This window comes from Heterodontus francisci, chromosome 7 (assembly GCF_036365525.1).
Source record: "Heterodontus francisci isolate sHetFra1 chromosome 7, sHetFra1.hap1, whole genome shotgun sequence".
Classification (NCBI taxonomy): domain Eukaryota; kingdom Metazoa; phylum Chordata; class Chondrichthyes; order Heterodontiformes; family Heterodontidae; genus Heterodontus; species Heterodontus francisci.
Genome location: NC_090377.1, coordinates 124263291 through 124278576, shown reverse-complemented (window position 1 = coordinate 124278576; position 15286 = coordinate 124263291). Strand labels below are relative to the sequence as shown.

General features: G+C 42.7%; 1 protein-coding gene across 1 annotated transcript; it reads right to left on the bottom strand.

Annotated features, from left to right (window-relative positions):
* Positions 1 to 242: 242 nt before the first annotated feature.
* Positions 243 to 14971, bottom strand: eef1b2 (eukaryotic translation elongation factor 1 beta 2). The gene is made up of 7 exons (XM_068036111.1): positions 14812 to 14971; positions 13859 to 13981; positions 7377 to 7500; positions 6644 to 6710; positions 5045 to 5170; positions 3901 to 3968; positions 243 to 373 (listed from the first exon to the last, which is right to left on the bottom strand). Exons 1-7 carry the CDS (start codon positions 14889 to 14891, stop codon positions 287 to 289), a joined length of 675 nt encoding a protein of 224 aa, XP_067892212.1. The 5' UTR covers positions 14892 to 14971; the 3' UTR covers positions 243 to 286.
* Between the last annotated feature and the right edge of the window lie 315 nt (positions 14972 to 15286).

Below are 15286 nucleotides of genomic sequence, written 5' to 3'. Positions count from 1 at the left end.
AATCATTCAATTCCATCCGGAAAAGAATGTCACACCTTTACACACCTTGTGAAATATGAATGGAAGCCCCTACATGATATGCAGCTATATAGAACATTTCTGCCACAATGTCCTGGACCACAGACCATTCAATGCAAAAAACATTCCATGGCAGACTTCTTTAATCTTCCGATCAGCTTCCTTGGTCATTTGAAGTTCTGCCCTATTAAACCCACCTCAATAAAACAAAGGACAAGATCAAGTTCTGCACATGCCAATTTTTATTAAGTGTTCATTAGTTGCTGTTTTACACTTTGTTGAAGGCTGCCACATCAACAGACTGCACATAATCTTCAAATGCAGTGATAGCTTCTTCCAGAAGATCTGTTCCAACCTGAAAAGAAATATTCAATTAGAACATTCTAAGACGAACTACAATGCAAGTTCAAAATATCCCTGTGGATTTTTTTCTTTGATGGAGTGTGGGTGTTGCTGGCAAGGTCAGCTGTTTGTTGCCCATCCATAACTGGCTTTGACAACTGAGTGATTTGTTAGGCTACAGAGGGCAGTTAAGAGTCAACCACATTACTGTGGGTCTGGAGCCACATGTAGGCCTGACCTGGTAAGGATGGCAGATTTCCTTCCCGAAAGGACATTTGTGAACAAGATGGGTTTTTACAACTATTGATCAGTTTCATGGCACCATTACTGAGACTTGCTTACAAAACCACTTTTTTTTTTAAATTAACTGAACTTTATTAAATTTAAAATCCTCCAGGTGGGATTTGAACCCATGTCTCCAGGGCATTAGGATTACTGGTCCAGTGACATTGCCACCATGCTTGGATGGTTTACAAAACTGCATTTGGGATTCAGAACACAAGCAATAAGGAAATATCTGAGTGAGCAATAGGAAAACAAACACTATTCAATGAAAATAATTGTGGTAAACAGCTTATTCTTTACAACAAATTAAAACTAAATGATGGGAGTTTGTTCAACATCTTAAATTGAAAGCAGTAAGCTTCCACACAGATCAGCAAGGAGCAGAAACTGGTTGATAACTACAGGAAACATTGTGTCTTCAAAGAGCAAATAAATGATTGGTATGTTATAAATGTGTTAAGTTTTGAAACAAGTACTTATTCCCAACTCTAGACCACCTATTGTCTCAAGCCATTCTGGAATTGAAGTAACACATTACACTGGAATGACAAGAGAGGCTGCAACCAGATTCAGCTTCGTGGGACTGTCACGGGGAAAGGTTATTTGCTCAAAACTATATGTATATCCAACTCATCCTTATGTCCAAAGTCCTATTTTGAGTAAGTGAATGCAAGAGAACCACCAAAACCAGTGCTTTCATTCTGCATATCATTTATTTTTACGACCTCAAAAATGAGCACCAAGTCTGTGGTTATGAATAAATTCCTGGCAAGTCACAACTGCAGTGCGGAACTTGATGAAATTTGACCGAAAGATTAAGCTAGCCTAAGCCATACATTCAACATTCAGGCCTGACAGCCTGAAATACATGCTGTGCTAAGTATAAGACTGAAGAGGCTTTCAAAAAAGGGAGTAAGAACATTCATTACATATACAATACTCAAGATGCCTCAAGTACTGAAATTGACCATCTCCTTGGAAGCTACCTAAAAACATAGGGCGGCACAGTGGCTAGTGCCGCAGCCTCACAGCTCCAGGGACCCGGGTTCAATTCTGGGTACTGCCTGTGCGGAGTTTGCAAGTTCTGCCTGTGACCGCTTGGGTTTTCGCCAGGTGCTCCGGTTTCCTCCCACTGCCAACAACTTGCAGGTGATAGGTAAATTGGCCATTGTAAATTGCCCCTAGTGTAGGTAGCTGGTAGGGAATATGGGATTACTGTAGGGTTAGTATAAATGGGTGGTTCTTGGTCGGCACAGACTCGGTGGGCCAAAGGGCCTGTTTCAGTGCTGTATCTCTAAATAAAAAATTATCCAAACCCACCCAATTCAGCAGTATATCAAATACTGGTACCTGCCATCTCAAAATTCACAGTGAGCAGTTGTGAAAGGAAAATGTGGTCACTGAACAGATTTATCTAATTTATTTCCTCCCCGTTACCTTCAAGTTGCCGACAACCAACACAAAACTGAATTTGCAGAAGCGTCTCACCATAGGCACCCTACCCTCACACAGAATGAGTCTTTTATGGCCCATCGATTCCTCGCTGGCTCTCCACCAAGCAATCTAGTCAGTCCCAGTCTCTTGCAAGTTTACTTCCTTCAAGTGACCATCTAATTTCCTTGTGAAATCATTGTCTCCACCTCCACCACCCTCCGAAGCAGCAAGTTCCAGGTCATTACCACTCGCTGCGTAAAAAAGTTCTTCCTAACATTTCCCTGCGTCTCTTGCCCAAAACCTTCAATCGTGTCCCCTAGTCCCTGTACCAGTTAATGGGAACAGTTTTTCCTTGTCTAACTTATCTAAGCCGGTCAATCTTGTACACCTCGATCAAATCTCCCCTCAATCTCCTTTGTTCCAGGGAGAACACCCAGTTTTTTCAGCCGAACCTTCTAACTAAAATCCCTCATCATTGGAACCATTCGGGTAAATCTCCTCTGTACTCTCTCAAGGACCACAACTGGACACAATACTCTAGTTGGGGCCTAACCAGAGCTTTATAAAGGTTCAGCATAAATTCCCTGCTTTTGTGCTCATGCCTCCATTTATGAAGCCCAGGATCCCATATGCTTTGCTAACCACACTTGTCAATATGTCTTGCCACCTGCAAAGATCGATGCACATACAGGTCCCTCTGTTCCTACATACTTTAGAACTGTGCCATTAAGTCTATATTGCCTCACCCTATCCCTTCTGCCAAAATGCATCACCTCTCACTTGTTTAGTTTAGTTTAGAGATACAGCACTGAAACAGGCCCTTCGGCCCACTGAGTCTGTGCCGACCATCAACCACCCATTTATACTAATCCTACACTAATCCCATTCCTACCACATCCCCACCTGTCCCTATATTTCCCTACCACCTACCTATACTAGGGGCAATTTATAATGGCCAATTAACCTATCAACCTGCAAGTCTTTGGCATGTGGGAGGAAACCGGAGCACCCGGAGGAAACCCACGCAGACACATGGAGAACTTGCAAACTCCACACAGGCAGTACCCAGAATTGAACCCGGGTCGCTGGAGCTGTGAGGCTGCGGTGCTAACCAGTGCACCACTGTGCCGCCCCTTGTCTGTATTTAATTCCATGTCTGCCCATTCTGCTAGCCTATGTACTGTTGCAGTCAATTGGTACCACCCTGTTTGCCACTCCAAGTTTGTTATCATATGCAAATTTTGAAATTCTACTCTCTATTCCAAGATCCAAGTCTTTTATATAAAGCAAAAAAGCAATGGTCCTGATAGACCCTTGGGGAACACTGTCTACCATCCTCCAGTCTGAAAAATAACAATTTCCCACGACTCGCCATTTTCTGTCCTTAAGCCAATTTTCTTTCACCCAACTGGACACCGATTCAGGTTCAATATTCTAAAAGAGCAGTTAGCACAAAACTCTCTTTTTGAAACAGTAAATGTAGCATTTAACCTGTGTGAAAAAATTAAGCTGGAAATGCCATGGGTAGTTAGAAAGCAGATTTAAAGAATGCACATCAAGATCTCAATCAAACTCAGCTACTCAAAATAATGAACACTTTGCTGAATGACAAATTGATCAGCTGCCCAATCTTTTCTGAAAAATCAGTTTGGAACTCCAAAGTGTCTCATTTGCCAACAATTCACTAAGCATTAAATGTAGGAAAGCAAAAAAAGCAAGCATGCCACAATATTTTTAATACACACTTTCAAGTAGCTTTTCAGCAATGGAATTGTCTTTAGTTATTTGTTCGCTAACCAGTGACCAAAACCACATCCTTACCTTGTCATCTTCAACAACGCATTGAATCTGTAACTTCCTGATGCCATAGCCCACGGGAACCAGTTTGGCTGCAACGCAATAGACCAGTTTAAGAGAACACACTCAAAACAACCACCCTCTAATATCAGATTTAACTTAGCTGACAACTCTCAAGGAGTCTGTACCACAATTACATTAAGATTAGCACTTTCCTGTCAGTTTACTTGGTAATCTGGAAGTAAAAGCTCCACCTCCAATGAAAACCCAAGGTGGCAATGCATGATGTAGAAAATTCAAACAAGCTAGCAGCAAACTATGCCTGCCTTCCTTCCTTGGTGAATTATATCTTCTCATTAACTATATTCCCACATGCGACTATTTCTAGTAGTCAGAAACTAGTTCACGAATCTAAACAAATTACAGCCCTTAGCAGAAATACTAAAAGAGCCACATTTCCATCTTATGTAAAGCTTGTCCCAACATCAAGAAAATGTACACGAGGCTGGAAAAATTCAGTTGTCCTGGATCATGCATCAATCTTACAGGATATTACACCACCTATTAATCAGGATGCAAGACATGGACCCAAGCCCACTGTAATACAGACAATTAAAATCCAACCCAGAGACCTGATTTGAAAGTAATCAGATCTTAAATGATATTCTAGTATCATCCTTATGAAAATCCAGCAAAATGGATACAAAGGGTAATATTTCACCATATATACACACCCACAAGCCAAGATTGGAGAAATGTCGACAATGCAACATTACTGGGAATGAATCACACATTACCTAAGCACGGTCAATGTCCCTACTTTAAGATGTAGCATAATCATGACAACCTGGAAATGGAAGGCTCTAAACCATTATGGTAATTATTTATACACAGTTGCATTTTGCTATGAGAAGTGGACTAGCTTATGGTGTGTTGGTGCTGTCCAACATCCATAATGCAGGTCAAACAGCAAGCTGGAAGCCGAATATACTTGGATTTACCAAGACTGGCAATCTAAAACACCCACCAAAAATGGATTGTCCCAAAAGCTGGCTTTAGCAAGGTGAATCTGTCAACATTGGTGCAGGACTCACATAATACAATCACAACCAAAAAGACTGCCTCCTTTTGCAGTATTACTGTTAAATGCAAATCAAATTATACTCACAGGCACCCCAAACTAAGCCATCCATTATCACTGAACGTACGCATTCTTCCAATTTGGACATGTCAGTTTCATCATCCCATGGTTTCACATCCAGCAAAATAGATGATTTAGCTATGAGCGCTGGCTCTAAAAGCAAATTTCACAAATTAAATGAGGTCCACACAAGCATCCTCCCTCTGTACTTCATCTAATCTCAGCTGCATATCTTTCTATTCTTTTCTCCCTCAAGTACTAACCTAGTTTATTTTTAAAATACAGCTATGTTACTCACCTCAACTACTTCATGCAGTTACTTCTGTAGTTCAAATCTAACATTTTAGAATGCAAAATGCCATTTTCAAAACGTTACTTTAATAGCAATGCAAATTGACTAATAGTCTCGGCAAATGGTAATAGAAGTACCGGCAAGCATATTGCATTCAAAATGACAGCCACTCAAAACGCACACCAGATAGGAAGATAATTTCATAACATTACCAATATCTGCAAACATTGAATCATGTAACAAAAAAGCTGTGTCCCAGCATATTAGAACCATTTATTGGTTTTGTCAGATTAGATTAATTCACATCACTGATTCAGTCGAAAGATGGTGAATTGTAATCATCATTAAAACCATTTTCATTTTACAGCTGTAACAGTATAAATCCACTTAAGAGTGCAATTACTGGGAATCTTCAATACAGCAACAGCATCATAAAAATTAGGCCATCAGGTTAAAACCCACTTCTGCCATTAACACGTCAGCTGAGCTTATGTGCTCTCAAAAAATCTGCATGGACTAAATCAATATCCTACTTATTTGTTGGATGTTTTCAGTTTAAACAGAATGTAAAACTTCACACATCCATAATGCTTTACTGAAATTCTAGTGGGGAAATTCCAAGAATGTGAATGCAAGGATATTTTACACGCTCCCTATTAAGCTTTACTAAAATCTTCCATGACCAACATGTTGAACTGTTAGTTGCAACTTATTGGATTAAGAGCCTACAGCTAACAAAAGAAAAGTTGATCTTTTCCTTCAGCATTCGGACAATTCTGATTGCGGCAAAGTGACAAGATACCACAGTAGGACATTACCATATCTGATGGCACCTGGTGATGGAAGACTGGAATAATATCAACACTCCGTGGCATGCTCAGTAAACAATTCCTGAACTAAACTGGCCAGTAGTCCACAGGACTGCTCACTGATAATGAATGGGACCTGAAGTGGCCGACTATCAGAGGGATCTGAGACTCTTCCCATTCTGCTCCAGATAACCCTGCAGACCAGTGGACTAGTTCATTCTGCTAAGCTGTGCTGTTTCAGCTATTTAAACTTGTGTTAGCTCAGACAAGTCTTGGCCGTTGCCAACTCATACCTATAGAAGTGAAACTGTATATTAGAAAAAATAAGAAAACACATTATGTTGATCATATGCCTGTATACCTGCCACAGTATTTGTATAATGCTGGTAATCTATACATTCAACACCACAGCCCCATGATAGGAGACCACAAACTACACCTAGCCAGTGAGACTGCTGATAACAGTTAATAAAAATTAAGCATTCTTGACCATTTTATACTAAATTCTAAATTGACAGTACATACTTTTGGATTTTTTAGCTTCATATTGAGCTAGACGCTCTTCCCTGAGCTTCTTCGCCTCTGCACTTTCCTGCAAGATATAGATGCAAACAGTCAATTGTGCTCATAATGGAACTTCAACATACAATAAAAGATTGGACTGGTTTCTTCAGATCATGTATAGTGTAATCATGAATTCAGCCGAAAGATGGTGAATTAGAATCATCATGAAAACCAGTCTCACACTGGGAATTCGCAAGCTGATACTAAATTGGCAGGATTACCGATGATGGTTTGTCTCTTCGCCCAATATTCTCAAGCTGCTACCAATCCCAATTTCTGCAAAATAACTAGTGCAACTTCCAACTGGTCATCATCAGCCAGATCAGAATTCACGTCATCTACATTTACTCAACAGCTCAAATTTTCCAAGCGATCCTACAAGGACCAAGTCTAAAATTGTGTTACGCATTTTTGGAGTTAGCACAGTTGAAGATACTTAACATCTACTTCATACTGTAGATTTTTGTAGATACATAACTTAAGCCTCAAACTCAAAACAGGTGTGAATCCATCAATTCTGGACTGGAATAGTGTATTAACGTAACAGCACAGGAATCCAGAAAATGAAGATGCGTTCTCTAAAATATTACTACGTACAGCAAAAGCATCCTTCACTTGATATTTGTCTCAGATTTTCAGGCTAGTGGGTATACACTCACATGACACAGGTCAAACTTAATTGCACAGAACCCACCTCCTCATCATCAGATCCAAAGAGATCAATATCATCGTCATCGTCTGTCACAGCTTTTGTTGGTGTTGTATCTGCTACGTTTTGTGGACCATATTTACCAAGAGGCTGCTTAACACCTGGGAGGCTGTCAGAAATGCAATAAAGAATTAGACAGATGTCAGAATTGGGCCAAACATTCTGGTTTAGATTTTGAACATAATTTGAACTGCTAGTAATTCAGCATTTGCAATTTCACAACATCCAGCTCCTCTTTCCCCAAGTTAATGCATAAAGGCATTTCACGGTTTCCAAATATACACAATGTATAAAATTATTTCTCAGAGAAGTACACTGTGTCACCTTCCCCACACCACCTCTAACAATCTTCAACTATCTCAAACAATTCAGATAACAGATTGGTACAGAACTGAGACTACTTATCTATTTTTCCTACATTATAATTCAAAAGGTTCTTCATTGGCTGGAAAACATTTTTAAGGTGTCATAAGGTTGTGAAAGGCATCTAAGTGCAAGTCTGGCTGCCTTTTGTTACAGGATAATTTGATTTTAGTAAGATATCAAGTTCAATAAGAGACTTGTGAAGGGCTAAGTTGTCAGAATTGTCGCAAATTTTTCTTTTACAGAATTTAATTTAGATCAGAGGGCAAAATATTTTGGTCATTTCAATAAAATAGTGGCATTTCTGGTGTATTGCAAACCTTCAACAAACTGAATCAAGTTTTTTTTTCTTCGTTTCATGGGATGTGGGGCCAGGCCAGCATTTATTGCCCATCCCTAATTGTTCACGAGAAGGTGGGTGGTGAGTTGCCTTCCTGAACTGCTGCAGTCCATGTGGGGTAGGTACACCCACAGTGCTATTAGGGAGTTCCAGGATTTTGACCCAGTGACAGTGAAGGAACGGCGATATCGTTCCAAGTTAGGATGGTGTGTAGCTTGTCGGTAGTGGTATTTCCACTCATCTGCTGCCCTTGTCCTTCTAGATGGTAGAGGTCACAGGTTTGGAAGGTGCTGCCTGAGCCTTGGTGTGTTGCTGCAGTGCATCTTGTAGCTGGTACACACTGCTAACACAATCGCCGGTGGTGGAGGGAGTGAAGGTTTGTGGATGGGATGCCTATCAAATGGGCTGCTTTGTCTTGGATGGTGTTGAGCTTCTTGAGTGTTGTTGGTGTTGCACCCATCCAGGCAAGTGGAGAGTATTCCATCACACTCCTGACTTGTGCCTTGTAGATGGTGGACAGGCATTGTGGAGTCAGGTGGTGAGTTACACGCCACACGATTCCCAGCCTCTGACCTGCTTTTGTAGCCACAGTTTTTATATAGCTGGTCCAGTTCAGTTTCTAGTCAATGGTAGCCCCCAAAATGTTGATAGTGGGGGATTCAGCAATCGTAATGTCGTTGACTGTCATTGGGAGATGGCTAGATTCTCTCTTGTTTGAGATGGTCATTGCCTGGCATTTGTGTGGCACGAACGTTACTTGCGACTTAACACCCCAAGCATGGATATTGTCCAGGTCTTGCTGCATTTCTACATGGACTGCTTCAGTATCTGAGGAGTCACGAATGGTGCTGAGCATTGTGCAATCATCAGTGAACATCCTTACTTCTGACCTTATGGCTGAAGGAAGATCATTGATGGTTGGGCCTCGAACACTATCTTGAGGAACTCCTGCAATGATGTCCTGGAGCTGAGATGATTGATCTCCAACAATCACAACTATCTTCCTTTGCGCTCGGTACAATTCCAACCAGCGGAGAGTTTTCCACAATTCCCATTGACTCAAGTTTTGCTAAGGCTCCTTGATGTCATGCTCGGTCAAATGCTGTCTTGATGTCAAGGGCAGTCACTCTCACCTCGAGTTCAGCTCTTTTGTCCATGTTTGAATCAAAGCTGTAATGAGGGCAGGAGCTGAGTGGTCCTGGCAGAACCCAAACTGAGCGTCACTGAGCAGGTTATTGCTAAGCAAGTGCCGTTTGATAGCACTATCAATGACAAAATCCATCACTTGGCTGATGATAGAGTGTAGACTGATGGGGCGGTAATTGGCCAGGTTGGATTTGTCCTGCGTTTTGTGTACAGGACATACCTGACCAATTTTCCACATTGCCAGGTAAATGTCAGTGTTGTAGCTGTACTGGAACAGTTCGACTGGGGGCACAGCAAGTTCTGGAGCACAGGTCGTCAGTACTATTGCCGGAATGTTGTCAGGGCCCGTAGCCTTTGCAGTATCCAGTGCCTTCAGTCATTTCTTGATATCACGCGGGGTGAATCGAATTTGCTGAAGACTGGCATCTGTGAAGTTGGGGACTTCAGGAGCAGGTAGAGATAGATCATCCACTCAGCACTTCTGGCTGAAGATTGTTGCAAATGCTTCAGCCTTATCTTTTGCACTGATGTGCAGGGCTCCCCATCATTGAGGGTGGGGACATTTGTGGAGCCACCTCCTCCAGTTAGTTGTTCAATTGCCCACCACCATTCATGACTGGATGCAGGACTGCTGAGCTTAGATTTGAATCGCTGGTTGTGGTCTCGCTTAGCTATCACATGCTGCTTACGCTGTTTGGCATGCAAGTAGTCCTAGATTGCAGCTTCACCAAGTTGACACCTCATTTTGAGGTATGCCTGGTCCTGCTCTTGACATGTCCTCCTGCACTTTTCATCGAACCAGAGTTGATCCCATGGCTTGCTGGTAATGGTAGAGTGGGAATATGCCGGGCCATGAGGTCACACATTGTGGCCGAGTACAATTCTGCTGCTGATGGATGCCCAGTTTTGAATAGCTAGATCTGATCGAAATCTATCCCATTTAGCAGTGATAGTGCCAAACAAGACGATGGAGGGTATCCTCAATGTGAAGACAGGACTTCGTCTCCACAAGGACTGTGCGGTGGTCACTCCTACCAATACGGTCATGGATAGATGCATCGGCAGCAGGCTTGGTGAAGATGAGGTCATGTTGATTCCCTCACCATCTGCCGCAGACCCAGTCTAGCAGCTATGTCCTTTAGGACTCGGCCAGCAGTGGTGCTACCAAGCCACTCGGTGATGGCATTGAAATCCCTCACCCAGAGTACATTCACTGCCCTTGCCACCCTCAATGCTTCCTCCAAGTGGCGATCAATATGGAGCAGTACTGATTCATCAGCTGAGGGGCAGGGAAGGGGAGGGGTTGGGGGGGGGGGGGGCAGGCGGCAGTAGTGGTAATCAGCAAGTTTCCTTTCCCACATTTGACCTGTTGCCATGAGACTTCATGGGGTCTGGAGTCGATGTTGAAGACGCCCAGGGCAACTCCCTCCCAATTGTACACCACGGTGCAGCCACCTCAGGGATGGTGATGGTTGTGTCTGGGACTTTCTCTAAGGTACGATTTGGTGAGTATGACTGTCAGGTTGTTGCTGGACTAGTCTGTGGGACATTTCTCCCAACTTTGGCACAAGCCCCCACGTTAGTGAGGACGACTCTGCAGGGTCGACAGGTGCCTCAGTCCATCCAGTTTCATTCCTTATTGTCATTTAGCGGTTAGGCACAACTGAGTGGCTTGCTAGGCCATTTCAGAGGGCATTTTAAGAGTTAACCACATTGCAGGTCTGGAGTCACATGGAGGCCAGACCAGGTAAGGACAGATTTTTCCCCCTAAAGGACATAAGTGAACCAGATGGGTTTTTACAACAATCGACAATGGTTTCATGGCTATCATTAGACTAGCTTTTTAATTCCAGATTTTATTTTTATTAATTGAATTCAAGTTTCACCTTCTGCCATGGTGGGATTCGAACCTATGTCCCCAGACGAATACCCTGGGTCACCAGTCCAGTGACTATCACTACGACACTGCATCCCCTCAGGGAGACTTTGAAGTAACAGCAGACCCACTATTTTTAACGCCATGGAATTTGGTAAGGAACAATACAATATTGAGGTTACTTGATAGAAAAATGGAGCATAAATCCACAGGTTCTGTAATGCACAGTTCAGACCAGAGAACTGGGACCACTGATTAGCAATGACTAATAAGTTCTGTTCTTTAAGGTTTCGAGTAATAATCAGCATCTCTTTAGGCACCAAATTCCACCATGCCTTCCATTTTTTGAGAAAATTATAAATTTGGCCTTTGTCATGTGCACACTGGGAAGGACCTAGATTAGAGCAAGCATGCTCTAAAAACAGACAACTGCATTTGATCAATAATACCTTGCATTTATTTAGCAGGGGGAGGCACAGTGGTGCAGTGGTTAGCACCGCAGCCTCACAGCTCCAGCGACCCAGGTTCAGTTCTGGGTACTGCCTGTGCAGAGCTTGCAAGTTTTCCCTGTGACCGCGTGGGTTTCCACTGGGTGCTCCGGTTTCCTCCCACAGCCAAAAACTTGCAGGTACATAGTTTGGTAGGTGGTAGGAGAATTCAGGGAAGGTGGGGATGTGATAGGGAATATGGGATTAATGTAGGATTAGTATAAATGGGTGGTTGATGATCGGTAGACTCGGTGGGCCGAAGGGCCTGTTTCAGTGCTGTATTTCTCTATGACCTTAAGGTAGCAAAACACCCAAAGGTGCTTCACAGAAGCAAAGACAAAATTTATCAAGTCACATGAGATATTTAGACAGATGACCAAAACCTAGCTCTGTCAGTTTTAAGGAGTATTTTAGAGAGGTAAAAAGGCAGACGCTTAAAACCCAGGCAGTTGAAGGCACAGCTGTCAACAATATGATAAAAATTGGGGCGTGCAAGAAGCCAGATTTGGAGGAGCAGAGATCAGAGGGTAGTAGGGCTGGAGTGATAGGGTGAGCCAAAGTCATGGAGGGACTTGAAAATAAGAGAAATTTTAAGATTGGTTAACAGTCTAGCAATGCCTCAATGCAGATCAGACAGCACAAGGGTGATGGGTGAACAGGACTTGGTGAAAGTTAGGATACAAGCAGCAGGGTTTTGTAGATTATGGAGAGTGGAAGACTGGTCAGGAGAGCATTGCAATAGCCAAGCCTAGAGTTAACAAAGGTATGGATGAGGGTTTCAGCAGCATATGAGCCAAGACAGGGACAAAAACAGGCAATGTTAAGAGATAGAAGTAGGTGGCCTTGAAGATGGAAAAGAAATGCAGTTGGAAGCTCATTTCAGGTTAAAATAGGATACCAAGGCTGCGGACAAAATTGCAAGTCTGAAAGTGAGACTATCAACTTTAGTCAGAATCTAAAGTGGGATTTTAGGTGAAGAATGGATTTTTTTTTTTAAAGTATAACTTTACCAGTGCTCAATTTAACTTGTCTTTAACCTATATGCAATTCTACTTCAATCCCATCCTTTTATTTTTTAAACAGTTCACACTCAAATGTTTTAAAAAGATTTTTAAAAGGCCATTTGGGTTATCAAGCTTTTGTTCCACAGAACATGTCATTCACCCTTCCACGGATTATGCTCAATCCATTTCATGTTGGGAACATTTACTACACACTCCTCCCCAAAATAAAGCAGATTAAGTGTCAGCTTGGGCTTTCCTGAGTCAATGCTGTGGGTTCTACCAACACTTATGGGCTTTGAGGATGTAATCCTAACAAACTTCAGTGCAACACTGAGGAACCACTGTATTGTCAGAGCTACTGTCTTTTGGATAAGACATGAAACAAAGTCTGCTCTCTCAGATGGGCATAAAAGTTCCAATTGGTGACATTTCATGAGCAAGGGTGTTCGCCCAGAATGGATGATAGATAGACTCAGTGGCAGCCTTCGAAAGGGAATTCTTTAAATACTTTGGAGAAAAAACTGCAGGGATAGGGAAAGGTGCAGGAAAGTGGAATGAACTGCATTGCTCTTCAAAGGAGACAATGGACCAAATGGTCTTCTGTGCTGCGCTATTCTATGAATCACAAGTCGGGAAATATTTATAAAGAAGTGAGAAATAATAACTAAAGTAAATCAACATCGGCCTGAAAGATAACAGTACCGATGGTCCAAGCAGCTTTTCTGACAATTACAAGAGTATTTGAAGTCTTTTAGTCTACAGAAATCTAATAGAACTCAGAACAGTACAGGTGGATTCTGCAACCTTTTAAATCAACTTAACTGGCATGCTCAACAGTAAGGCCAAGTCACACATTGCCCTGAAATGAGATTGAGGCATTCTGTTGTGGAGTCCCATTACAGAATTTAACCAAATAGGTAGGTGATGGAATAATGAATGGTTTCAGGCACTATCCTTTGGATGAACTGGCCCCACGTACCTCTTCATATGAATGATAAAGATAATTTTGCACTACTTAAAGAAGTGTTCTCCAAGGTAATATACCTTTCTCTCAACCAATATCACAGAAACATACAACGTGGTCATTCATCTCATGGTGGTTTGCTCGGTAATGATGCCGAAGAAATGCCTGCATAACAGTTGTTATTTCTTATTTATTCACCAGCGTGTGGAGAACTTTTGAGTCATAATAGAGTGCCATAGTCTTGAATGCTCAAACATGTTCACAGTTCACATCAAGTAGAACATACCAAGTCTTTGTGCTTTCATAAGACAGGATGTGATTGTACCACCGAAGTGCATGGTAGAAATCAGCCGAAGGTGGAGCATCAAGAGCTTCAAACACAGCTATGTCAGCTTGTGATGGAACATAGCTGTAAAAGAAAAAATTAATAATCAAAATCATTACTGTGTGCAGTTCTAGACACCTTATTACAGAAAGGATGTAATTGCACTAGAGGGTACGAAGATTTACGAGGATGTTGCCAGGACTGGAAAAATGCAGCTCTGAGGAAAGATTGGACAGGCTGGGGTTGTTCTCCTTGAAACAGAGAAGGCTGAGGGGAGATCTGATTGAAATGTACAAAATTTTGAGGTGTCTGTATAGAGTGGAGGTGAAGGGCCTATTTACCTTAGCAAAGAGATCATTGATTAGGGTGCAAAGACTTAAAAGTGATTGATACGATTACAGGAGAGATGAGAAAAAAAATTTCACCCAAAGGGTGGTGGGGGTCTGGAACTCCCTGCCTGAAAGGGTAATCGTGGCAGAAACTCTCAAACCATTCAAAAGGAGTCTGGATATGCAGGACCACAGACCAAATGCTGGAAGGTGTGATTAAAATGGGTGGATCATTTTTCGGCCGGCACAGACACAGCGGCCAAGTAGCCTCTTTCTGTGCCTTAAACTTTCTATCATTTTAATGGGGAGGGGGTGGTGGAAGTGGGGGAGGAAGGGGCCGAGAACATGGGGGTTGGCGACGCGCGGAGAAGCCGGGGCGAGGAGACATTGGGAGTCTGAGTGAGGAGGGAGGTAAGAGGGAGAAAATTGTGGAACATTTGGAGCCCGAGTTCGGCTACAGGAGCGGCAGACATTTCGAGCGGGTCAACAGCCTCTCATCACCCCATCAAAGACCTCGGCTTCGCCCCTTCATTCACCCCGGCCCTGTAAAACAACCAGGAGGGCCGCAGCGCCTGCCTTACCCACCCCTCGATGTAGCTCCTGTCGGCCAGGTAGTCGTTAAGCACCTTCAGGCCGGAGGCGGATTTGAGGTCTCCAAATCCCATGGCGGTGTTGGTACTGCGGCGGGTGGGCTCCAAACTCCCTCTGTCCAACACTCACGAGGCGGCCGTTAGAAAAGGCCGCGGCGTCCGCGAGCCGCCTTTATAACCTCGCCGGAAATAGGGGTGGGGCACTTGGCGTGTTTGGGGGATAATTAAAACAAAACTCAAATTCAAAATAAATATCTATACATAATTTCATAATATTGTTCCTTAAACAGTGAGCTCTACGAAATTTAAAATTAAAATAATTCAGACGAGGTTGGCTCCTAAATCGGACCGGGGAGGGGGCGGTGGGAACTGACGGAAATGACCGAAACTGCGCACGGTTTTTCCCGAACGTAACTATTTTATTTTGAACCTTTTTTTAAAATTTCTAGGTTTTTTTTGATGATTTTTAA

Excerpts from the sequence above, each read along its gene's own strand:
- eef1b2 (XM_068036111.1), bottom strand. The coding sequence starts at position 14,891 with ATGGGATTTGGAGACCTCAAATCCGCCTCCGGCCTGAAGGTGCTTAAC. Across the intron at positions 6,711-7,376 it reads TTGGATCTGATGATGAGGAG|GAAAGTGCAGAGGCGAAGAA; the intron begins GTGGGTTCTGTG and ends TATATCTTGCAG. Across the intron at positions 3,969-5,044 it reads TGGCTTAGTTTGGGGTGCCT|CCAAACTGGTTCCCGTGGGC; the intron begins GTGAGTATAATT and ends ATTGCGTTGCAG.